Raw genomic sequence first — 27021 nt, 5'->3', positions numbered from 1 at the left:
TCTTATTGTTTACGAGTTTTTATATAACTTTCTCTTTCCTACATTTTAAATTTTCAAAGCTAAATAAGCTAGAATCTAGTCAGTGCCAACCGTTGTTAATGACTCATCACTCACAAAGAGGAATAATTAGAGCAGAAACCTACTTTTTCAATATGGTGGCCTGGTATTTCGTAGCAATTTTGTTTTATAAAAATTTTATTTTTTTATTTTTCTATTTTTCACAATTTTTTAAACGAATTTCATACAAAATTCTAAGTAAATAACCAGGCGACCATGTTTCAGAAGTAAGCTGATTGTATGAAATGAACCAAGTTTTGTTTACTTCTGAGTTCTGACTCCTCCTTCTAGTAACGGAATTTTTTGCAAGAGCAGAAAAGATTATGAACTAGAATCGCAATTAGCACTAGCTCTATCTTTGCTGTCAAAGCATTTCCAGCATTTATAGTTTATTTACTTACTTCTCTTATTCTTTACGAGTTAATTTCTATAACTCTCTCTTTCTTACATTTTAGAATCTGCGCAGCTAGATAATGCTAGAATCTAGTCTAGTCTAGTGTCTATTGATGCCTCTGGTTATTCAATTGAATCATTTATTTGCAAAACATGATAAGTCCACTTTTTTTCAAAATTCGTTTTTTTGACTAAATTTGTACTCCAGGGATAACCACGTCTGTCTTTAAAATATGAAGTATCTACTCCATCTATATCCGATTTTACAGCTACGCGAAATATTTTTTTAGTATCAAAAACAGAATAAGTCCCGGACTTATCATCTTTTGAAAATAAACAACAGCTTCTTTTTGATTAAATGGTATATTAGATTAATGGCTGAAAATCTTAAGTTTAAAGCTACTTTAAAGTTAAATAAGCAGTCCGGACATTGTATTTTATTCTCAAATACAATTGTTTGATAGACTGGGGCCAAAAGCAAAATTCCATATCCATTTAAAAACTAATTTCACATCCGTTTATTTTCAAAGTATGATAAGTCCAAAAGCGTTTTTATTTTTAATCTTTTGAGCTATCGCTCCAAAAATTAAAAACGAAACGGTATTTTGTAGCTAGGCAAGAGTTCTACAGAATATATTTTTTATAAATTTTTCTACGCATATCAAAAGAAAATAGAACGTTTTTTTCTTCTCCTGAAAGATTTCAAATCATGGACTTATCATGTTTTGCAAATAAATGATTCAATTATTAAATAGCAGAAACTTAGTTTTTTATATAATGGCCTGGTACTTTAAAGAAATTTTCCTATATAAAAAAAAAAACAAGTACAGCATTTTTTTAATTTTCTCCTTTTCCTTTTAACAACGAATTTCATACAAAATGTTCAGCAAATTACCAGGCGACCATGTTTAAGCAGTATACGATGAAACAAAAAACGAATGAAGAGATTTGTTTTGTTTACTTCTAGTTCTAACTCCTCCTTCTAGTAACTGTCCTTTTTTCAGAAGAAGAGAAGAACTAGTTCTGTGCTGTCATATGTGATAGTATGAAGTATTAAATGTACTAACTAGTACTTTCAATACTTTTTTTTTTGATAATCTTTGCTATATTAGAAAGAAATAAAAGTAATTAAAAATAAAATTGAATTTTTTAAATAAATTATAATGGGATAACAAATTTATTATTTATTTATTTCTTTATTTAGTTTTGTTTTATTTATATTGCACCGGGAAATACAGTTGTAATTTGTTTTGTTTTTTTTTTTTTTTTTCTTTTTAGGATTTTTCTATGCAGCTTAATGATTGATTAGATGACGGCTATCGGAACCATTCTTGTGACATTGCCCCAAAGAAAGCAGCAGCTCCAGTTTTATGACCTCGTGATGATTCTGTTTTGCGATTTGCTTTCCTTGTTGGTGTCTATAGAAGAAGAAGTAAATAAAATGTATTAAGTATTTGTGAATAAGAAATTTGCAAAAAAAATTAAATTTAATTAAAAAGTTTAATAAAAAGTTTTTTTTTTTTTTTGGTGAACTCAAAAATTATAAAAGAAATAATGCACAACAATCAACCACAAACAAAAATGTAGGTATTAATTTGAGGAAAAGTTCTACAATTTAATGACTTGTTTTTTGGTTATTTCTTTGTGTAGGTTAGGTATGTATTTCAAATGAAATAAACTGAGATTTTGAAAGGCACACCAAAACATATCGTGGTAGAACCGAAAATTTAAAAAAAATAAAAAGGTTTTGTTGCTTAGTACAAAATATAATCACTTTCTTGAGGGAAAGTATCGGTTTTGCATTTGATTTCCGTATACGTAGTGCCTTCATTTACTTTTTATTAAAAACAAAGCGATACATTGAAATATTTTGTTTAATTTTGGTCAAGAATCCACTGGCGGTGTATATATGAACTGTTAAAATCATATTAAATCGTACCACCAAAAAGAAATGTAATATTCTTTTCAAGAGTAATTTTACTATCAACTGTTTTAATTTTGATTTGAAGACTAATACATTTCATTCGGGGCACCCCCTTGAGCAGATGACTATTATAATGTCGGTAAGCTTTTTTTTATCGAGTGTGGGTTTTTTGCCCAAAAGGGGAATCAGCAGAAAACCACAGTTTTGCACAAGGATTTGAATTTGTTTCATTTTAGGGTTCAATCATAAGCAGATTAAACCATGCAGACTTTTCGAATCGCTTTTGTTACGGCCATGTTATTCACTAGTTTAAAAATTACATCTGGATGTAAAGAAATTGAAATGTCAAAAATAAATCCAAATCTATGATATTCGCTATCACACAGAGAAAAAAAAGTCATTTTTAACTATTTTTTAACTATTTTCATAGTTAAAATCGGGATAACTATTTTGGATTTGAATTTATTTTTGACATTTGACAATTTTACATCTAGATGTATTTTTTTTATACTAGTGAATAATATGGCCGTTAGAAATTACGAATATGAATTAACTCATAAACAGAAATTCTCCATGAGAAAGAAACTCATCGATTTCGAGTAACATTGTGTGGAGATTTTCAAGTTGTTTTGTAGGCCCAACCATTTTCAAAGTAAACGGTCGCACTTTATGGGTCACTGCCGGCCGTTATTTTTTTGTTTTAATTTTTGTCCCACAGTTACACTGGTAGAGAATTGCTTTAACTGTATGTACTTTTAATTAGATTAGTCAAATTTACATAAAACCAGGCTAATTCATGGCATTATGAAATTTGTCATTAAAAAATTTAAAATAAATTTTTGAATTTCTTAATTTAGCAATATTCATCAGCCTACCTGTATATAGTAAAAGAGGCCTAGAACTAAAGTTGCAAATAATTTACAATTTTTTTATGACTGTTGTTTAGCTTATAGTTGTTGTAAAATAATAATAGATTATGAACAAAGCGACTCATTTTTTTTAAATCCAAGAATGCCATAAAATCCAAGAATAGCCGTAAAAAAAGAAATAAAGCATGCATTCATTTACGCGCCAGTACAATTCTAATAATTTGAGTAAACAATTATACCTAGTTTCTATAATAAGCGAGACAAAACAACAATGTTAAATCAAAAAAGGCTTTTAATCGGGTCAGGACAACCATGGGACCACGTTAAAGAACCAAATACGTACCGCGGAGTTTGAAAAAAATCTATGAATGCTTCTTAAAGTATGATTACCCGTGGAAAACCTTGATCTGAAGAATCGCTGAACGGTAACTTGACTGTCCTGCGCCTGAGCAAAGCCAATAAAAACACATAAGCCTACACCCAATTTTTGTTTATCCTCCCTGTAGTCCTTTATAATAAACTTGTTCCAACAGACAATCGCAAAGGATTGACAAATTATTAACAAAACTAATGAAAAGACATGCCAAAGTTAAACAAAATTAAATAAAAACTGTTCAAAAACCCAAACGTGCATTTCTTCCAAATAACAACACCAACACCAACATACAAGCATTACTTGATAAGAAGTATTTTTTTTTTTCTTATGATGCACAATTATACGCTACTCAAAGGACCTGATGTCCTAAAAATATAAATACAAAAAAAATAAAAATAATTCATAAAAATATAAGAAAGACAAATTTTTGTTTGAATAGCATGTAGCCACTTACATAAAACAAACACCCTTACCTTTTCAGCTTCTGTGTGCATTGGAGTTGTCGATGATTTATTACCACCACTCACAGTATTCCCCGTTGATCCCGGTGTAATAATAGGCAACAATGGAAACCAAATCGAAGTCGAACCATTCGAACTGAGTGTCAAAACATTTGGATCCTTCTCCTGCTGAACAATCGAACTGGTATTTTGCAACAAATGAGGAATAATCACACCCAATTGACAGTGCATTTTGGTAACAGATTTCTTAACATTCATCGATATATGCTCACTAAATAATTCAAAATCAAATGGATCAATGAAATCCTTGAGAAGATTCGTTATCGAATTGAATTCATCGACAATCGAACGATCATCTCTGCTGGTGAATACCGATTGAAGGAATTTCACGTCATAATACAGCTGGAGGGCGGTATTTTGACTGGAAGCAGTGAATTTATCATCCTCAACAAGAGACTTGTAGTGTTCTAAAAGACGTTGAGTCAACAGTGAGTTGAAAACGTGAAGAACTTTTTGCGGCAAGGTTTGTGGAATGTACAAGTTGAGTGCATTAGTGACAGAGAACAAATACTGTTGCAGAGATATACGCGGCTGACTTGGTATGCGGAATGTCGATTGCACTGGATTGTCTTGTTCGTCTTTCTGTTCGATTGTTACTGTTTCCCAATTCTGAAAAAAAAAAACATGAGTTCAAAATGCAATTTGAATATATGGAACTTACTGCAAAATCTTCCAGAATAGTTTCATGTCCAGTTCGCTTGGCAATCACTGGATTCTCATCCAAAATCAACTCACAGACACGCTTCCACATCACAAATCCTTCCTCTTCCAACAAATTACACATCCTAGTCCAATTTTCCAGAGTTTTCTTCTCAGCCACCGGTTGTGTGGCCCAACTTGTTGGATCATGATACGATTGTGACAAACAAGCTCGTAAATTTGGACACAATTCAACAATGGCAGCCAACAGGCGCACTAGGAACAGCAACTGTTGCAGCTGTTTATCACAATTTGCATTCTTTACATTACTCATCAGCTCTTGAATTTGCTCCTCGCTAGTTTCCTTGAGAAACTCCACCAACGATAGCTTCTCATCGGATTTGGTTTCTTGTTCGTCGAGTAGTAAATTCATTTCACAAACAATCGCAGCCAATTGATCATTGAATTCTGAACAAATCGAAATCATTTCCACATCGTATCCTTTCGATTTCATCAGAAGTTTCTTGATCTTTTTATCCTCACTTAAAGCATCTTTAAGACTCATTGGCAAATCGGATGCATTCTCAATCCACAAATCATTGTTGATTTTTCGATTTGTTTTGAGGATTTTTTCGATTCTCTTGAAAATACCATTGTTGGCCTTGATCCAAGACTGACGAATTATATCACGAATTCTTTGATTTATCAGCGGCTTGTATTGAAATTCATAGAAATCTAATTTTTGGGCAATTCCAAATCGCTCACAGATATAACTCCAGCTGGGATCTTGTTTGAAGGCGGCAACTGATTCTTTTTTGATTTCTTGAATTATTTTCATTGATGAGACCAGGTTGAAGAGAGTTTTCAAATGGACTGCAGCTATGTTGGAGCTATCATTTAACCATGTTTCAATGGTTGTTTTAACTTGGTCTTCATTGAGGGTCAATGAATCGAATTTGGGTCGAAAATTTGCAATAATATCGGGCAACAAGTAGGCGAATTGTGAATCATGACAATCGATGTGAGTGATTGTTGGCATGGCGTTTTCAAGTTCTTCAAGCTTTTTCGATACTAAGCCTTTGTTGTTTTCTGTGAAAATAGTAACAAAAACAAAAATATAAGAAAATATTTTATAATAAAGTTCTCAATGGTGTTAAACAATTCGTCGGCGTAAAGCAAAATTGTTCTAAATCCACTTTTTACCGAAAATGAGTTAATGATGCTAATTACTAATTACTAATTTGAGGGTGCTCTTTCCGAATTTGAAAACCGTTTTTGTCAACAAAAAAATTCATTCCACAGATAATGTAATTTAATGGGACATAGAACAATAAAAACAGGGAAGTAGCCTTTTGAAAATGAGCCCGAGTATTCTTGATTGTTCTAAGTCCCATCATATTTTGTTCTAAGTCCACTTTTTATTTAAGGAAAAAACGTACTTGTATTGGAATTGTTCTATCTCCAATTTTGTGTTTTTTAGTTTTAAAAAATATTTAAAAATAGTATGCACCTACTAATGAGGTAAACTTGTATATTTTATTCAAGAGAAAAGAACAAACGTTATAAAAAACTTAACTTGAATGGCAAACGAGCAGAAAATTGTCGCTTTAAACCAATTTGAAACTTAAAAATCGTGCCCTGTAAAATTAGCTTTTTGTGACTTAGAACAATTTTGCTTTACGGCGACGAATTGTAGAAAGTGAGTCATTTAAAAACTGTGGCGTTAGCAGAAGCCTCAAAGCAATAAGAAAAACCAAGATTTGGAGTACGAGAGGGTAAATTTTTCATTAGAAATGCTGGAAATTTAGAAAAAAAAATGAATTTAACTTTTCATTTTCTTCTCGAATGCAGCACAGTTGATGGTCGAAATTGAAAAGGAGGGTAACCAAATTGATGGGCGAAACTTAGGGATAGGAGTTCCTTAGACCTTAGGTTTATGACCCGGCTGAAAAAGTTTGCTGGTCAAGAGTCAAGTTCACTTTACAGCATTTGGAGGTAACCTATAGAGTATGATTAACAACATAGGTAAGGTTAGGTTGAGGTCGCTTTCTAGAATATATGTGACATGCTTAAACTATCAATAAGCCCATTTTGATACCCTTTAAGACTGCGAGGGAGTTCCTTATCAGTTAAAGATTTTGATTAAGCAGTGGAAGCTCCATCACTTCGATTATCTTGGAGTTTGTAGTAGCATGTGTTTGTCTAAAAGGCAGTGACCACTTATGAAACATTTTACGTAGCACTATGTAATATTCTCAGCCAAAACAAGAATTTGAAACATTTCGAATCTTGTTTAGGTTACATCTATTTCGTCGCCTTGTTAGCCATAAATTATGATAGAGTTCCTTTTCTGATGAGTTTTTAAACGCAGCACCACCATTTCGAAGGGAAGGAATAAGACATAGAAAGTGTCTGTAAGTCTGAAAGGAAGAAAAAAGGCTTCGGTTAGACAAAACCGAGTTATTTATCAGTAGTCTTGTGTTCTGAGAAAATGCCGATATCCGATATCACGTTTTGCTTCATCTAAGAAATAACTTTTTTGATACCCAAAATTTTTTTTTGAACAAATGCTCTAGAGTAGTCAGGAAGACAAAAGAATGGATTAAGATTAAGGCTGTTTGAGCATTAACAAAAATTCGGAGTGACTTGACAAAGATTCAATTGAACTTAAAATAATGTTGTGGACAATAGACCTATTTGTTCAAGGAAAAGGAAATTGTCCTATGGAAGGTTTCACTGATACTGATACACCATTGAAAATTTTGCACTGATGCGTTGATTGCTGAACTTTTGTTTGTCACTATTATAATTTATCTTAAGCATTGACCAGAACATGTAAATATCGGTTGCCTAATATTAGACCCAGATATATAGCTTCGTTAAGTAGTTATTTGAGAGACGTTTTTCAGATGCGGCACTGTTTAAATTTTAAAGCTGCTTATTTCTTGGAGGCCATCGACTAGAAGATTCAACAGTGGGTCGTCATCCCGCAAGCTGTTATATGTATCTTTTGTAAGAGCAAGCCTTACTGCAAATCATGGTTCTGTAATGATATCTCAGACTCCAAGTCCTGAAAATTTACGTTTTTTCTGCAACGAATATCTGGTAACAAACTTGGGCTAGAATTAATTCCAAATCCGTATGCATCTTCGGTCCACGTTTCTTGCATTCCAAACTGGAATGAGAGGTACTTAAGATACCACAAGGTACCTGTTCAACATGTCCACATGGGGCAGCCAAACATGTCTGAGCGCTTTAGCGATCTTTACAAAGGCAAGTTAAAGTTATCAGGAAGGCAAGAGGTCTACTTCTCAAAGAGATAGGAATTCACGAAATACGACAGTGAACGTTATGAGGAACTCTGTGACGAAGGTGTTGTGGCTCCCTGATGATTGCTAAGTAAAATACAGGCCAAAGCACGGACCAATTAAATCTGAGTCTCAAAAGTATTTTTTCTTCTGCGACATGGTTGCAGAAAAAGATCAACATTATGAAACATTTAGGAAAAGAGTTAGTCATACACATAACTGGCTTTGCAAAGTCTTCATATTTAATAAAGGAATTATACAATATCTACTACATCCATACAATTGATTTATAAAATATTTTAACAAACACCTAATTGTACATTTTATCGAACATTGTAACACATTTTAACACAAAAAACAACAATTATTGTAAAATTGAATTGCAAATGTTTTTCTGAATGTCAATCTACATGTTAACATATAATTTTAATGTGATACAAGTTAAAAAAAAAATGGTTACACTCAGATGAGTTTCCTTGAAAAGCGATTTGTACGCCAAACACGATTATTTACAAATTTGAAAAAGAGATCCATGTCTTGATAATGTATCACAACTTGTCGAATGAATATTTGAGTTGATTTTATATAATTGCTAACAAAAACCCCAGATTTATTTTAATTTATCTATAAAGTATTTAGAACTTTCAATAAATTAGAAAGCACAGTTCTCATTGTAAACAGTCTGAAAGTATTTTTGAAATATGAAATTTTTAAGCGCATTTTTGACCATTTTCTTCGGAATTTTCTTAATAATGGTTTGAATTATTTTACAATTTTTGCTTTTAGAATCAAAATTTGATTTTTAATTTTTTTTTTAGAATCTTGTATTTTGTGAAGATACAACGACCGCAACAACAGTAACTGGCGGATCATCTACTACAGGATCTAGTAATAGTACAGAGACAACAGAGGCTTCATCGACAGTAACACCTGAAAGTCCAGTAGAAAAATATAAGAAAAACTTATTCTAATTAAATTCTGTTCATAATTTTTCAGATAGTAATAAAGTAAATTTGAAAATATTTATGAATTTTTTTGGAATAGGGGTTCATAAAACTTCAGTTCTTAAATTATAACTTAACCTTATGAGTTTGTAAGTTGATTTTTGGACAGCAGTGGAGTTTTACGAATAAGGCAACAGATATTCTTTTTTTTTGTCTCCCATTTCGAGGAATTGTTGTTTAGGTTTGAATTATTCAAATACTTGAATATGTATCTTGAATCTAGAAATATTGACACATTTATAAAAAGGGTTAAAAACAATAAGTAACAGTATTTACATATAGACTTATTGTTTAAGAAAAAAATTTATCTGATTACCAAAAGCAGCTAAAGCCAGTATAGAGTGAGTGATTTGGGTTTTACACCGCATTTGAAAGCTCATTATTTATTTTATATTATTTATTTTTAAAAAAAATTGTTTTTACAAACAGTTATTAAAATTCTACAATTCATGAAAAAAAATAATGCAAGAAATTACATAAATTTCAAAACTTAAACATATGGTAACTTAAGAGCGCAGTATGAATTTCTCAAATGTTGAGAAATCATAAAACAGTTATTAAAAAATATGAAAAAATAAATGAAACATATATTGAAAATGATAAATCATCAATATCCAATTTTATCAAAGTGTCCATGACCTCAGTATCAACAATTAACATTTATCTCGAAATCTGTTTGGAATTATTTGACATGAATGAAACAGAATTGGAAAAAAATAATCAGTGATTTCATCTCAATTATATTCAAATGGTTAGCATGCAAGTTCCTGAGATACATATTTTCAACCAAACATATTTTTTTACTTGCTCTATAGGGCAAGTATTGGTTTCGTGTAGAAAAAAAAATTTGAGGTTTTAATCAAAACCAACATTACGATGATGGAGAAGATCAAAAAAGTGATTTTCGTCATGCCGTCCGTCGGTCTGTGCGTGTGTGAGTCTGTGCGTCTCTGCGTCCATCTGTACATCGAGCTAGGGCCTAAACGAATGGATGGATTTGCTTGAAACAGATGATTTTTACGTTATTCCCTAGACCCGTTTTTTTTATTTTTTTAATATCTCCCTTTTAACGCATATCTCCCATATAACGTTTTCGAGGTATTGCAAATTTCTCGAAAACGGCTCTAACGATTTTGATTAAATTTGGTATACGTAATAGACTCTAACAAAACTACGTTTTTAGTTTTTCTCAAAAAATGCAGAGAACGGAAATATGGCGTTGCCGTTTTTCAAAAATTGACATATTTTTTAAGTTCATATATTTCATCAAAGCATAAGTCAATTTTATTAAAAATTTACAGACATCATTTTGAAGTATAAAATGTAAAATAAAAAAATATTTTTAAAAACATTTTTGAAAAAAAAAAATTTTAATTTAATTTTTAAACTTTGTTTTTTTTCGACACTAAGGTCGTGTGTGAATTGTGTTAAATAGTTAAATTCGTGTTAAATTTTTGACACTATTGAGTCAACACCCTTCAAGCAAGAAAACGGAGTCCAGAAAAGACAGTCCGACCTCCGACCGAGAAAAGCGGGGTTGCACTCACACACTTGCAACTTTTTGTGTATGAACACAAAGTCTAAGAGAATCGTGGTGAAAACTGAGAAAAGGAAAAAAAAGTAGACAGACATAGCCAACAAGAGCAAAAGCGTCATTTTGTTATTTTTTGTTGAAGTGTTTAGTCGCGTCGTGTCTCGTGTCGTTGTTAATAAAATATAAGTGTAATTATAAACAATTATATCAAACTATTAACAATATGGAAACAAAAAAAGGTATGTTGTATATATCGCTCAAAGTGTTTGGATTAAAATGATGTGTTTCTGTTTGTGTTGTAGATGTAATCTCTAATGATGAAGAAAAAGGCAGAAGGTGAAACATGCGATTGGGCATCTAAAGAAACACCAACAACAGCAGCAACAACAAATAAAATAAAATGAAAAAAATGTATTCTATTTTATATTGTATATATTGTGAAAATTTCGTTTGCCAAAGTTGAATAAAAAAAAAACAGTTTCAGTGAAAAAAAAAAAATCTAGTTCTTTTTTTGGTCGCAAATGTGAAACGTCATCCCTTTTGTATTCCTCTTTCTGGTAGGTTTTCGCTGCTCCGACTCAGGTCCGCCTTCGGCTCCGTTTTCTCGGAATGGAGATTTTCACCACACTAATACATATGCAATCGACTTCGCGGTGATTATAATTTCCATACTAATTTGAGCCGCCTTCGGACCAGTTTCTGATCCGAAGTCGGACTCAGCTCCTCCTCAGGCGGAGCGGATTCGGACCGAGGTCGGACCTGTTTGCTTGAAGGGCAATGTCCAAAAAAAAATTTATTGTTTAAAATATTTTTTGCCTTTTTTCTGCCATGATACTCCTTTTTAATAAAAAAAAAAAAACAAAACAAAACCATCTGCAAAAAAAATTTAACTCAAATTTAACCAGGTCCCAGAGCCCAATAAATTTTTAACAGCTGAAAATTTTTTATTCACCTCAATAGTGTCAAAAATTTAACACGAATTTAACTATTTAACGCAATTCACACACGGCCTAAACAAAATCTTAAATTTCCAAGAGATATTTAAGATAAAGATACTGTGAACTACAAGAGCAAGTACGTGCGACCCAGTCGTGCATTTTATCTTTCTTTTCCTTACAATCCGAAGCTGATATCTTTTGACTCAAGTCTCGAAACAAGTTTTGGTTTACAGATATGAGTTTACAGTGAACAGACCTATGCATTCCGGTAAAAAATTACATATTTATTGCCAAAAAAATTTAATTTAAAAAAAATTCCTCCAAATCCATCGAGTGAGGCATCAAAAGAGAACTATTCATAAATAAAAACTAAAAATTTCTTGGAGATCTTGGTTCCTGAGATATTTCCAACCAAACATATGTATTTTTTCTTTATTTTAATTACATTCCGAAGCTGATATCTTTTGACAAAAGTCTCGAAACAAGTTTTGGTTTACAGATATGAGTTCACAGTGAATAGACCTATGCATTCCGTTAAAAAAATTACAAATTTATTTTTTTTCACATTTTTGAGAAAAAATCAAGGTCCCTTGATAAAAAAAATTCCATTTTTTTAAATTTCCTCCTAATCTATCGAGTGAGGGATCAAAATAAAGGTCTATTTAAGCCCTATTTATAATTAAAAACTTAAAGTTTCTTGGAGTTCTGGTTCCTGAGATATTTCCAACCAAACATATTTTTTCTTTCTTTTTCCTTACAACCCGAAGCCGATATCTTTTAATAAAAGTCTCGGAACAAGTTTTGGTTTACAGGTATAAGTTCACAGTGAACAGACCTATGCATTCCGTTAAAAAAATACAAATTTATTTTTTTCACATTTTTGCCAAAAAAATTTAATTTAAAAAATAAATTCCTGCAAATCCATCGAGTGAGGCCTATTTATCCCTATTCATAATTAAAAACTTAAAGTTTCTTTGAGTTCTGGTTTCTGATATATTTCCAACAAAACATATTTTTTCTTTCTTTTCCTTATAATCTGAAGCCGATATCTTTGCACTAAAGTCTCGAAAATAGTTTTGGTTTACAGATATGAGTTCACCTTGCCAAAAAAAATTCAATCAATTTAATTCTTTAAAATTTCCTCCTAATCCATCGAGCGAGGGATCAAAAGAAAGTTATATTTAATCCCTATTCATAAGTGTATACTAAAAGTTTCTTGGAGATCTTGATTCCTGAGATATTTCCAACCAAACATATTTTTTCTTTCTTTTCCTTACAATCCCAAGCCGTTATCTTTTGATTCAAGTCTTGAAACAAGTTTTGGTTTACAGAGAAAAAATTTTTGAGAAAAAATCAAGGTTAACAACCCCCTGGCCATGTTTTTTTTTTTAGATTAGGGGCGAAATTCATAGTCATTAAAGATGATTTATTGATTTGGCTTTTTTGCCAAAGGAATACAAGATTTTAATCTTCTCCACTTCTTTCGAAATTCATAGTCGTTACTGAAGTTAAGATTTTTCTCAACTTAAGCGTTCACTTGAGTACAATAAAATCTTGACTTGACAAATTATTATTTTTTTTTTTTTCAATCAAACTCACAATGAAATTTCACTGATTTGAGGAAACTATCATCTAAAAATAAATATTTTTTTAATAAATCCCATTCGTTTATTTCTTTAATATTAAATATCGTCTATCGCAACAAAAACAAAAACAAATTGATGAAGAATCATTAAAAACGATATTTTCAGATGAAAGCTGGTTTGAGAAAAATTTTTCCTCAAGTCGAGATTTTACTTTACTGAAGTGGATCGCTCTATTCTTGCTGCGAATAATGACATTACTTGAACGAATGCTTAAGTTGAGAAAAATCTCAACTTGAGCAAGGACTATAAATTCGGCTCTAGGAGAACTAAAAAACTGATATATGTCAGAATTCCCTTTTAAAAGCAAACAATATATTTTGTAATAACGACTGCTTTAGTGTTAAACCAAATCAACGCCATTTTTGCAACAGTCTGTTTATAAGAAAAAAAAAGCTGCTCATTTTTAACGATTTGCTATGACACTGACACTTGTCACTATAATCGGACAAGTGTGATCAAGAAAGATGAAAATTTCTCTGGTTATAAAACAGGAGCGCGATAAGTAATCGACTACAACAAAAGTGCTTATTACAAAAAGACAACTCATGTTTTCAGATATCATCACAATCAAACATGTTATCCATTTAATTGTTTGAAAAATGTTAAATTTTATGACATTATTTTTATTACTCACGTTAAAGTGAGTACAACAAAAGTTCACTATTCCCCAAGAGTATTTAAGAATATTTCATTAAATACGAAAAAGCCAGTATAGAACTGTAAATGATTTGTAAGCATTGTTGAAAATGAACGTTTTAAGCGCATTTTCGATTCTTGTATTCGGAATAGTTTTTTTTATGGTTTGTTATTTTATATTTTTTAACTGATTCAAAATTATAAAAATATATGTTTTTTTATTTTTAAAGAATTATGGAAATTCTAAAGCTGAAATGCCAACACCACCTACGCAGAATAATAAAACGATGTTAGAAATAAAGCAATGCATGCAAATGTCCGAAAACCCAGATCCTCGAACTGTATTTGATTATAATATTATGTATTGTTCAAATATTTATATATATGCCATTTATAGATATATTGTTGAAATGGGAAAAAGTTTAAAGCCAGTATAGAAAAGTGGATTTGTCAATTTTTGTTCTTTAATAATATTTCCATGAAATAAACTTATATGGAATTCAAAAAGGTGGTGTTTTTAATTATATAAGTACAACACATTAAGTTTTGTTTTTACTTGCGATAGTATATACTTTAGATCAAGTAAGAACTCGTAAAAAAATAAAATGGATGACTAGATCGCACAAACTTGTTCTTAGTTTTCAAGTTTATTAAATTTTTAAAACTTGTATAAACAAATTTGGTTAAAAAAAAAATAATAAAAAAATGTATATGTAATTCGTATTTCAAAAGATAAAAATGATCTCTTAACATGTTGAACTTCGAAAAAGGCAGAGGGATTGTTTTACTAAGAAACTTTTTAGAAAAAAAATTTTCAAAATCGTTAAAACCATTTCCTTTTGAATAATTTTTTATTGTAAATAAAAGAAAAATAATTTTTTATTATAAATAAAAGAAAAATAAAAATTAATTTTGTATACTTTTTGATTAAAAATTTTGTTGAAATTGACCCTCTTATGGGAGGTGCTGTTAGTAATAATTTTAGATAAAAAACTTATTTTTATCAGAAGATACCCTTTGCTTAAAAACAAATTATTCATGAATTTTCTTTACAAAATTGCAAGAAGAGTTTACGAGTAAATTGCAGTACGTCGAATATTTTTTTATGGCTGGTAAACGTTCTAAGCAAGATTAAAAAAAAAAACTTTCAGAATTACGCCAGTTACGTAGTGCGTCGGCTTCTCAATTGCTAGGTTGCTTGTTCAAGTCTTACACGGGCAATTTTCAAAAATAATTGAACAAAGCGACTAAGCAGAAGCACCACTAAAAGCAGTCTGATGATCGTGAAAAAGCTATAACTCTAGCCAATTAACTTAGTGGTAACTCATACAAATTGTTGTTTGTCATTCAAAACCTTCAATGAAATCGTTTAATTTTTTGTATCAAAGCACCATTACATTATGTTTTACTAATAAGACTTTTTAAATGCTTCATTGTACAAATATGGCGTGTAACTGGTGTTTGAACTTGACCAAATTTACTCTTTTTTGAATAAGACTTTTTTTTAATATTATTTAGTTCACTTAAATTAATTTTTACAACTTTTAAGAATGCTTCAATGTACTATCTATCAAATTGTGAAGAAAAAGCTCATCACTGTTGAATTTGTGGTTTTGAACTGTCCTAACAATAGCTTCAAAATTTTTTTCAACAGATTTCCGACGCAATATCAATTTTTAGATAAATTCCGTTGTTCATTATATCTTTAAATATTTTTGAACGTATGAAAGAACTCCCCCAAAAAACACACACAGCGCATCTTCAAACCTGGATTTTCTCCAAAAATCATAAGACTAGAAAAAGTTTTACCTAAAGGCCACACAAAATGAATCATTGAACAATGGGAAAAGGTATTTTCGTTTGACGAGAAAAATGTAAATAGAGCAGAAATTTAATTCAGATCGAGTTACCAGCCAAACAAATTTAGCAGTACATACTATCAGGGTCGGACTGGCTATATAATCGACTTGGCGATTGCCACCCGAGCCCTCAGCTATCCCAAAGTTACAAAATAAAAATATATGAAGAACAAGTAAAAATAAAAATTTCAAGCATTAAACAGTGCCCTTTCAACAAGTACAGGCTCTAAATCGGACTATTTGAATATATTATATTTATAATTGTATAAGAAGTGTAAAGTTTTTAGGCCCCAGGAGTGCACGAGTATGTACCCTGTGGGCAGTCGGGGCAGAGCCCTGGGGCCCCCACGTATACCAGGGACCCACGTAAGGTTTTATGTGTAGGGAAGAAACAGGATGTGCACTCCGTTTCGTCATTTTCGTCTAAGATATCCATCTTAAGAACTTCAATCAACAGAAACAGAGTAGATGCAAATTATGGGGTTTTTTCGCGTACTGCTTAGTTGGCTAGCCGTACTAGTCCTCGGGTCCTGCCTGTCCCTCTGTAAAAATTAAATGGGTTTTGTAAATTCCAAATACAAATAACAATTATTTCAGTCGATCTTTTGAGAGCTTTTTTTACACATGGGCCCCCAAAATAAATATCCTGTTGGATATCTGCAACATTTTTTTCTCACCAAATACATATATTTATAAAGAAAATGAGAGTGAATGTTTCCAGCTTCAGAAAAGTCTGAATTTTAGTCTGAATGAATGCAAACAATCAGAACAGAAATTCAGAACTTTTCGAAATTCAAAAAAAAGTTTTCAAAATAATGAAAGAAAAAATCTTATAAGCTCAATACAATTTGTCGAAAATTCTTATAGAAAATTAATACAGGATTATTTTGATTAATTTTTTTTGTTTATAAGTCATTCCCTGTTTGCAGCTACATGTTCAAAAATTTCAAAATCATCATACAAATTGTTAGGAATCCCGCTTTTTAATAAATTTTTGCAACTTAGTTTATGTTTTTTAATTTAAAATTTTTCGACTGTCTGTTTTTTTTGTCCAATAGAAATTTTGAATAATACTTATCAAAAATAAAAAAAATAAACTTCATACATTTTCTATAAAGGAAAAATAAAGACAACAAAGGCCAAAAACTAAAGTCTTGCCCCGAGGCCCAAGGAGCCTCGAGTATGAGAGCAGAGCCCCAAGAGGCATGATTGACTCTTGGGGCTCTGCTCTCATACTCGATTTTTTTTTTATTTTTAAGATGTAATTTTAGAATGTAAAATTTGTAAATGTAAAATTAGAAACGCCAAAAGAATGAAGTGTTGGAAAAACTTGTGCAAAAATTCGGTCAAGCACCAAAAATCTCAATAAAAGTATACTTTCCTTTTCTGAGACAAAACAAATTTCGAAAAGAGCTCACCAAAACCTCTAAAATTGACAATAATTGCGTCGGAGAGAAAATATTTCATAAAATTTCGTGTTCAGCAGCACAAGCTCCAGTTGTTAGGGCAGTATGAAGACCAAAAATTGAATAGTGATGTGATGTGATGAGCTTCGGAATTGGAGAATTGCGAATGAAAAGGGGTAGTGACATTTTTGATAATCTTTATTTTTCAAACGGGTCAAATGACAACTTAAATTTTGGTCTTAGCTGTGTTTTATTTTCCTCGTGATCCAAATCAGATCATAATTTTATTTGCGAAACAATAACAAAATCCTACTTTTGTTGTAAAGCTATTAAAAACAATGATCTGATCAGGATCACGAGGAAAATAAAACACAGCTCTTATTGCTTTTCCCCTTGTGTCATTGGTTTAGAGATCAGCTTCAGATCTTTTTTTCTAAATTTCATTAATTTTCATTCATTTCGACTCTTCCGTTAAAAATTCTGTTAAAAATTCTCAACATTTTATTTCTATGATAAAGGATATAGTTTTAAATGTTGATGAAGTAATGGTTAGTTTCGATGTAACATCTTTATTCACCAATGTACCAATAAAAGAATGTTTACAAATTATAAAAAAGAAATTGTCTACTTCTGAAGACGACTCCAAATTATTGGAATTACTTGATTTGTGTCTTACTTCCGGATATTTTTTGTTCAATCGAAAGTTTTATCTACAAATTGATGGAGTAGCCATGGGCTCACCAGTTGCTCCAGTTATCGCGGATATTTGGATGCAACATTTCGAAGAAAAGGCCATAAACACATCTCCAGTGAAACCAACTATTTGGAAGAGATATGTTGATGATACATTTTGCATACTAAAAAGCAATGAAGTGGAAACGTTCTTAAATCATCTAAATTCGGTACACCAAAAAATCCAATTTACGATGGAAATGGAAAAAGACAATTCCTTAACATTTTTAGATGTCAAGTTGATAAAAAATCCAAATGGTACAATAGGTCATACGGTCTACAGAAAAAGTACACACACAGACAGATACTTACATGCCACTTCCCATCATCACCCTTCAAACGAATGCGATCTGTGACAAAGATCATCTAAATGAAGAACTAAAACATGTTGATATGGTTTTGTCACATAATGGTTACAACAAAAAACAACGTTCTTGGAAACCCAAACCACAAGATTCAAATAGTGTAGTTGAAGGCAACGAAAAAAGAGCGTTCCTACCTTATAGAAAAGGTGTTTCAGAAGGGATTGGGAGAATTTTATCAAAACATGGCATAAAATCCATCTTTAAGCCACCAGCTAAAATTCGGCAAATTCTGCGGTGGCCAAAAGATAAAATTCTCCTACAGAATCCAGGAGTATATTCTGTGCCCTGTAGTTGTGGTTCTTTCTACATTGGAGAAACAAAACGAAGCATAAAAACCCGATTGAATGAACACATTAAGGCCATACAAAACAACCAAGTCACAAAATCGGCAATATGTGAGCATTTAGCCTACAATAATGATCACTTTATCAGGTTTGATAAAGCTAAATCAATTGCCACGGAGAGGTTCTATGTGCCAAGATTAGTACGAGAAGCGATTGAAATAAAATTGCACACAAATTTCAACCGCGACCAAAGTTTCAATCTTTCTGGTGCGTGGGATCCGCTGCTACATAAATTGAAACAAAACAAAAACAAAAATCAAACAATAGAACAAGCTGATGCTGTAAGTTTTGTCTGCTCTCAAGCTTACATAAACGCACAACAACAATTAACAGCACAACAAACAATAACAGATCAATTACAACAACAATCAGCATCTCAAATGCAATTGCCACCACAGTCAACACACCGGTACAATTTACGTAGAAGAGAATGAAGAAAAAAGAAGAAACAACAACCACCCACAAGCCATCAGTCTACCCGTGACCACGACAAGTGGAATCTTGTCGAAACGTCGGGAATAACTATTCAATTAATTTGAATTACGAAAATCAAAATATAATAGTTTAAAATCTAAAAAAAAAAAATTGTTTTGAATCAGTCTAGTATACATGCGGGTACTCATTTTGTCGTTACTTTTACAGCCCTATTTTCGGGTAATGTTTGATTTAATATGCATCGGCGGAGAGTGGAGGAGAAGATACAACAACGAGCGGCATCGATCTGATCACAATGCTGAAAACTCAGCCCTTAAGATGGCTGGGTCATGTGGAGCTTACATCAATGCAAACCCCTTCGAGTTTTCAGACCCAACTTCTGGTGGGCAAAGTGGAAGAGAAAAACCTCATCTTAAGCCTGAACTACATAGAAACACAAAGTGAAAAAAATACAAAAAAGTTTCTATTCATTCAAATAATTTAAATTTTTAAATGTCACATCAATAAATTTGTTTTTGTTATTTTGTACTTTTGCTTACTTTTTATACTTTTTTTGCTTTTGTGTTTCGATGAAGTTCTAGCTTAAGCTGTATCTAAAGTTTCATAATTTCAAATTATCAAATAAAATAAAGACTTACCAAAAAAACACTTGTGCACAAGTTGAACAGTCGAGTTAATCACTCTCAAACTTCCCAATATCCTATCCTTGACTCGTTTCTGATCGCCTCCTTCATTAATCATACTACTAAGAAATGCCGAACATCTCAATTGAACAAATGTCTTCAATATTCCGTTCAGATTTCCCTTCTCTAACAACAACAAACTCAATAAACAATCAGTTGCTGCTTCTGGTGAGAGTTCTTCCCGTTCCAATGTCGCCAAGACACTTTGTTTTATTGTCAAATGGAATGGCTTCAATATTTCCCATTGTTTCTTTGCCACTGGGAAATATTGCATCAAAGTGTTATTAACATCCAATTGCAATCCAGTGGAAATATGTCGACTGAATATAAACAATTCTGTAGCCAAATAGAATCGCTCATTGTCGATATGTGACCAAATCATTTCTGGCAAAGTTGTAAGTAATTTTATTTGCACAACAGTGCTAAAATAATTGTTCAATTGTTTGTTAGCTGAACGGGATTTAATTGCATCTGTGTCGGCTGTTTTAAAGCCAATCAATTGTTTTTCATTCAAACTACGACAATTTGTTGTGATGTTGTCAATTTGATTACAAAGTTCTGAGGAAGATTCTCGCATCGTGGCAATTGTGTCAGCAGCTTTTAATAAATCTCTATAGCGTTCTCTTTTTTTTGGAATAATGGAAATTTGTTGGTTTATCTTTTTATATAAAAAATTAAATAGCGACTTACCCAACCATCGTTCGAAGTTCTTCACGTTTCTTTTCAACTTCAGTTTGGATTTTCTTTTGGACAATATCAATTTCGGCGATGCTATGTTGTTCAAATAATGCATCCACATTTAGATTGGCCAAATTTGCCGACGACATTTTTTGGATGATTTATTTTATTTATGGATTTATTTCAATGGTTTTTTTTATGTTGTTTTTAATGTAACGAAATGAATAACATTTATGAAAATAATTTATTATTATTTTTTTGTGGATGGAAAAATAATAAAACACAAAACAAAAAAATTACACAGTACACGTCTAATGACAGTTTTGTGACAGGCGAGCAAGTTAAGTTGTCAAATTGAGCAACTGATTGTAGCGCTGATTGGAAGTTGGAGGTTGAACTAAATTGGGTTGTTGTAGAAGATAGATGAGTGTGGATGGTAATTTTTTGTGGTTTTTTGCTCAAAAAGATGATTGGTGTCTTTGCTGTTAGGGGTGTGTTCGGTGATATTCAATTGCAAGAATTACCTCCATTTTTAGAAACCAAAATCACAACAAAAAAATGGTAAAAACAGACGTGCAGTTTTTTCCCTGCAGCAAAATAAAATAATACGGGCTCTTATGGGAGAAGAATCTGCATGCAGCGCAGAGCTGCTTCATGTCTCTATTTCTAAATTCTATGCCAAGTTTTATTAAGTATGTTCAACGAGGATTTTTCTAGATCAGAACAAGACAAAACAGCACAGTTTCGTGAGAAACGTCGGAACAAGTTAGAACAGTCATTTAAACGCCAGTTGTCAAAATAAAAAAAAAAAAACAAACAAATTATAAACCATACGAATTTTGTTTGTAACTCATTTTTTTTCTATTTTTTTGTGTTTTTACTGCGAAAAATATAATTAAAAATTGTTTTTAGTTATAAAAACCACGAGCACTCGAGAAATATTCGCACAATTAAATCAAAACAAAAAATGACAGCTTTGCTTTTGACACTTCTCACGAATCTGTTCTAACCTGATCTGCCTCAAAAGCAAGAACAGAAAATCCTGTTCTAAACTGTTCTAGATTTGTCAATGGACAGCAAACTAGAACAGTTCAGCACAGAAAAAAAAAACTCAATGAACAGTCCAGCACAGCGTCAGTGAACACAGCTATTGCATCCACAACAAGAAACAACAAAAATACAAAATACTTGCTATTTGGCATTACTGATATTGGCAATTGACACAATCTATCATTTAAAAATTCAAATAACATTAGTTTTGATCACAGTACACATAAAAAGGTAATATATTCCGAACTGACATTGGTCGCCAAATTGTCAAAACATGACAAATTGGCGACCAATGTCAGCTACCGAATTCTTAATTGTTTAAATTACCGACGAAAAACGCACAAAAACCGATAAACACCACTAATTTTTAAACAAATATTGACCATTTTCGCGTTCAAACACGAAGAAAACTTGTTATTTTTTCAATTTATAATTTTTTCAAATGACATTTTATAAATTAAAACAAAAACATCCCCATAGAATCATTTCCTGTTTACTGCGATTGAAAAATAAAAATTAAAGGGCGACCTGACAGATTGGTGCCCATTTTTGACAAACAAATTTTGACAACGTTCGGAAGATATTACCTTATTATGTGTACTGTGAGTTTTGATTTCCTTAAAATGGAAGAACTAATTGAATTTATAAAAAAAAAAAAAACATAACCATCTTGTTTTGTTTTATAAATTCAATTATTTCTTCCAATTTAACCCCTTATAATCCATTTTTTTGACAGAAATAGGCATCCATAATTTAAAAAGTGATGCACATGTGTGCCGCACATCAATTTTAGCCATTACTGTTAAAAAAAGAGCCAAGTTCTCCTATGTTGAAATTATGCTGGTACAAAAAGTACTGAGATGTAAAAGTGTACCAAGTTCTAAAGTTTGGGTTCAAATTCGTATCAATAAAATTTTGATTGTTTACTTGGCAAGTTTGGAAATTGGTAATTAAATGAAAAATTTTCAAGAGAATTAATTAAAGGCTTGGCCACACCGGAGGGTACGCGGTAGCGGTACGGGTAGCGGCAACTATATTTGTATTAAAAAAATTCCACACCCGAACGTTGATGTGTCAGTTTGGAATTTTGTCCATACAAATACCCGTACCGTTACCTGTACCTCTACCGCGTACCCTCCGGTGTGGCCAAGCCTTAAGGCTTGGCCACACCGGAGGGTATGCGGTAGCGGTACGGGTAGAGGTAACGGTACTTGTATGAAAAAAATTCCAAACTGACATATCAACGTTCAGATGTGGAATTTTTTTCATACAAATATCGTTACCGCTACCCGTACCTCTACCGCATACCCTCCGGTGTGGCCAAATTCCACATCTGAACGTTGATATGTCAGGACATTACATCCATGTTGGATGCAAACAAAAATTTTCATATGGCCATGGCATCCATGTTGGATTCAAAAAATTTTTTTTTCACAAAAAACCAAAAATTATCTGTATATTCTTAGCTACATTTTAAGACCATGACCATTAACATTAGTTGCGTCGTTCTTGTGTTATAAGCGTTTGAAGGTAGCCATATTGAATTTTTTTTCGATTTTTTAAAAATCAAATGTGAAAACTTTTTTATTTTTATTTCTAATTTTTCGAAAAAACTTTGGTATATTTGTTCAACAATCTTATCAGGATCCATTTATGACTTTTATCTGAAAAGTGCATTGCGTATATCTCGAGATATTAACATTTCAATGCAACCATGTCAAACAAATTTTTGATTATTTTTTTCTATGAGAGTTTTTTTCAAACCTCGTTTTCTCCGCTTTCTTTTTTTGTTAATATTTTCAGATATTTCTGTATGAACACAACAATTAAACTACCTTGGCACTACTGTTTTTATCGAGAGAAAGTAAAATCTGGATAATTATCTGGATTTTTCAAAAATCTATACAGATAAAGTTTTTGTTGTTTTTAACACGTAAATTGTTATGATTTCAAAAATCTCGATGTCTAAATCTATATAGATAAACAAAAAAACACACCTATTATATACTAACCTACATAACGCCCATTTAAACGAGTTACAACTTAGCAAAAATTTGGCACACAACTGTCAAATCATCTTGAATGTGTTTGCATTTCCCTCACCCCGCCGACTCATTCTGACATTTCTCACTTGCACTCTAGACGGTGTTCACATTAGCCTTACGTCGCGGACTCATTTTGACAGCTATGTGGGTTCCAAGATTTTAAATGAGTTTTAAATTTCCTGCCTCTTTTTGACATCTCTGTCTTACCATGAAGTGCAAGTGAGAAAGCAATGTGAACTGGGTCGTATGGTGAGATTGGGCTTTTAAGCCAAACGTAAAAGCTGAAACACAATCAAAGCTGAAACACAATCACGCTTTGCCGTCGATTTTGACAACTGCGAAAAGTTCAACTATAGAAAATCTGTGTATCCTCACACAATGACGCTTTTCTTACGTACGCTTTTTTTGACAAACGTAAGGAAACGTAAGAAAGCGAGCAAAAGTTCAACCAGACTGAACTTTTGCTCGCTTTCTGACATTTACAGACATAGTTACAGTCACCCACATTATTATTGCGCCAAATGTGAATAAAAAAAAATAAATTATTGCAAAACTACGTGTGTTTTTTAATTTCTCTATATAGATTTTGCACAAAAAAACGACATCGGGATATTTTAAATCAAAACAATTTACGTATTAAAAACAAAAAAAAAATTAATGATGTTTTAGACTGAGTTTTATTGTTAAAAACAATATATTTTGATTGGTTTTGTTTTTATAACTATAGGATTAAATAATAAACAAATTTCTATGCATTTTTGAAACACATTAATATCCTTTTTCATTTTTAGACAATTAAATCAAGATAAAGACTTGGCCCAATAATTTTGTGAGTGACTGTGTTTTTTTTTATTTGACAGCAGATTTTAGGTTGCAATCAGCTGTTCAAAGTCAAAGTGACAGAAGCGCGCTTTGAGGATTTCTCAACGTAACGCAACGAAGCGACGCCCTAAAGCGTGATTGTGTTTCAGCTTTCACGCTTTAGGGCGTCGCTTCGTTGCGTTACGTTGAGAAATCCTCAAAGCGCGCTTCTGTCACTTTGACTTTGAACAGCTGATTGCAACCTAAAATCTGCTGTCAAATAAAAAAAAACACAGTCACTCACAAAATTATTGGGCCAAGTCTTTATCTTGATTTAATTGTCTAAAAATGAAAAAGGATATTAATGTGTTTCAAAAATGCATAGAAATTTGTTTATTATTTAATCCTATAGTTATAAAAACAAAACCAATCAAAATATATTGTTTTTAACAATAAAACTCAGTCTAAAACATCATTAATTTTTTTTTTGTTTTTAATACGTAAATTGTTTTGATTTAAAATATCCCGATGTCGTTTTTTTGTGCAAAATCTATATAGAGAAATTAAAAAACACACGTAGTTTTGCAATAATTTATTTTTTTTTATTCACATTTGGCGCAATAATAATGTGGGTGACTGTAACTATGTCTGTAAATGTCAGAAAGCGAGCAAAAGTTCAGTCTGGTTGAACTTTTGCTCGCTTTCTTACGTTTCCTTACGTTTGTCAAAAAAAGCGTACGTAAGAAAAGCGTCATTGTGTGAGGATACACAGATTTTCTATAGTTGAACTTTTCGCAGTTGTCAAAATCGACGGCAAAGCGTGATTGTGTTTCAGCTTTTATTGTCTTCGACGTTCAGATGTGAAATTTATTCCACAGAAAAACGCTGTCGACGTACGACGAAAGGTATATGCGGTGTAGCGGTGCGGGTGTATGAAAAATATTCCACACCTGAACGCTGTTGTTCTAGTTTGTAGAGATGAGCTAAGTCGTGATTTTTCAATCACAGGTATACCTGTGACTGTGATTTTTAATTCACGGTGATTCTAACCTGTGATTTTTAACCGTGATTTCAATTTTTTTTTATGAAAATCCCAAAAAAAAAAAAAAAACGTGGCATTTTTAACGTTTGTATTTTCGTACGATACTTACGTAGGAAGTACTATTGAAGCTCAAATACGAGTATATTTGAAACAATGGAGCTGATTTTACAAGGAAAACTGGTTTAAGCAAACAGATCCGCGATTTACCAAAGCCATTAGTGATTATACTGGGGAAAACATTATTTTGTCTAGGCGACTCTTGATTTTACGGAAGAAATTGCAAAAAATTGTTTTATCCAAAATCACAGGTTAAAAGTAATTTTCAATGCATCTGCGTGAATTTCGGCTAAAATAATTCACTTTTACACTGTTGCAAATAGTTGTTTTGGCCAAAATAAAAGTCATTTTCAATGCATTTTCGAACTCTGCTTAAAATAATTCACCTATACACTTGACCTGTTGCAAAAGTTGTTTTGGGAAAAATCACAGGTTTGAAATAATTTCAAAGCATTTGTGAAGTGAATTCCTGTCAAACCAATTCACGTTTACAAAAGAACTATTGCAAAAGTTGTTTTGGGAAAAATCACAGGTTATAATTTCCAATGCACTTGTGTAAATTCCGATAAAAACAGTTCACGTTTGCACAAGAACTGTTGCAAAAGTTATTTTTTCCAATCAAAGGTCAAAAGTAATTTTCAATGCATTTTCGTGAATTCCGCTTTAAATAACTAACGTTTACATAAGAATTGGTGCAAAAATTATTTTGAACAAAATCACGGGTTTAAAAAAATCCTGAACATTTGCGTGAATTCCGGTCAAAACATTCACGTTCACAAAAGAACTATTGCAAAATTTGTTTTGGGAAAATCACAGGTTAAAAATAATTCCAAAGCATTTGTGAATTGAATTCACGTTTAGACAAGAACAAGAACTGGTTTAAAAGTTGTTTTGGGAAAAATCACAGGTTATAATTGCCAATTTCCAAATTCCGGTAAAAACAATTCACGTTTACACAGTAACTGTTGCGAAAACGCATTGAAAATGACTTTTGACCTGTAATTTTGGAAAAAATAACTTTTTGCTACAGGTCAAGTGTAAACGTGAATTATTTTCCGCGGAATTCACGAAAACGCATTGAAAATGACTTTTGACCTGTGATTTTGGAAAATATAACTTTTTGCTACAGGTCAAGTGTAAACGTGAATTATTTTCCGCGGAATTCACGAAAACGCATTGAAAATGACTTTTGACCTGTGACATTTACTTTTGACAAACATTTTTGACTCACTTCTAGTGTAAAGTGTAAACTTAAAACATAGAGATCTTTTTTATGATTGATCTATGAGATCACGCCATATCCTAAACGAACTTGTCGAAAATGACATTCGGGGTAAATGCTCTATTTGAGCGAAATGCGAACTGTAAAGTGAAAAGTAAATACCCAATTCACGGTTAAGGTAATCACAGGTTATTTGAGAACTGTTCACAGGTAGTGATTGTGATTTGTCAATCACAGGTTAAAAATCACAGGTCGTGATTTTTTGCTCATCTCTACTAGTTTGGAACTTTTGTCTTACAACTAACCGTACAATATCTATTTTTTAAAATGTATCAAAATCCCTTCTTTTGAGTGTTGATTATTATGCGATTGATTGTCATTTGTGCTTTGATTATTCACTTGTTCTTCTTACTACTGAGCTGTTTTAAATATTCAAAAAAAGTTTGATATTTTTGAA

General features: G+C 31.9%; 1 protein-coding gene and 1 long non-coding RNA gene across 5 annotated transcripts in view; one reads left to right on the top strand and one right to left on the bottom strand.

The window, feature by feature from the left end:
* The window catches only part of LOC129919857 (uncharacterized), a 181781-nt gene extending 179938 nt beyond the window's left edge, over positions 1 to 1843 (top strand). For all 3 annotated transcript variants that reach the window (XR_008773128.1, XR_008773127.1, XR_008773126.1), the window contains exon 3: positions 1729 to 1843. This is a non-coding gene — a long non-coding RNA (uncharacterized LOC129919857). The remainder of the gene's footprint in view (positions 1 to 1728) is intronic.
* LOC129919854 (conserved oligomeric Golgi complex subunit 1) lies at positions 1728 to 20637 on the bottom strand. Of its 2 annotated transcripts, XM_056000941.1 has the most exons (6): positions 20360 to 20637; positions 19625 to 20292; positions 4802 to 5868; positions 4093 to 4749; positions 3920 to 3985; positions 1728 to 1868 (listed from the first exon to the last, which is right to left on the bottom strand). In XM_056000941.1, exons 1-5 carry the CDS (start codon positions 20494 to 20496, stop codon positions 3965 to 3967), a joined length of 2550 nt encoding a protein of 849 aa, XP_055856916.1. In that variant the 5' UTR covers positions 20497 to 20637; the 3' UTR covers positions 1728 to 1868; positions 3920 to 3964. The 2 variants fall into 2 exon arrangements, with proteins under 2 accessions (XP_055856916.1, XP_055856915.1); XM_056000940.1 differs by lacking the exon at positions 3920 to 3985 and having other exon boundaries at positions 1739 to 1868.
* Positions 20638 to 27021: the final 6384 nt, after the last annotated feature.

This window comes from Episyrphus balteatus, chromosome 4, assembly GCF_945859705.1.
Source record: "Episyrphus balteatus chromosome 4, idEpiBalt1.1, whole genome shotgun sequence".
NCBI classification, from domain to species: domain Eukaryota; kingdom Metazoa; phylum Arthropoda; class Insecta; order Diptera; family Syrphidae; genus Episyrphus; species Episyrphus balteatus.
The sequence above is the reverse complement of the archived record's forward strand: the minus strand, read 5'-3'. Positions and strand labels throughout refer to the sequence as shown.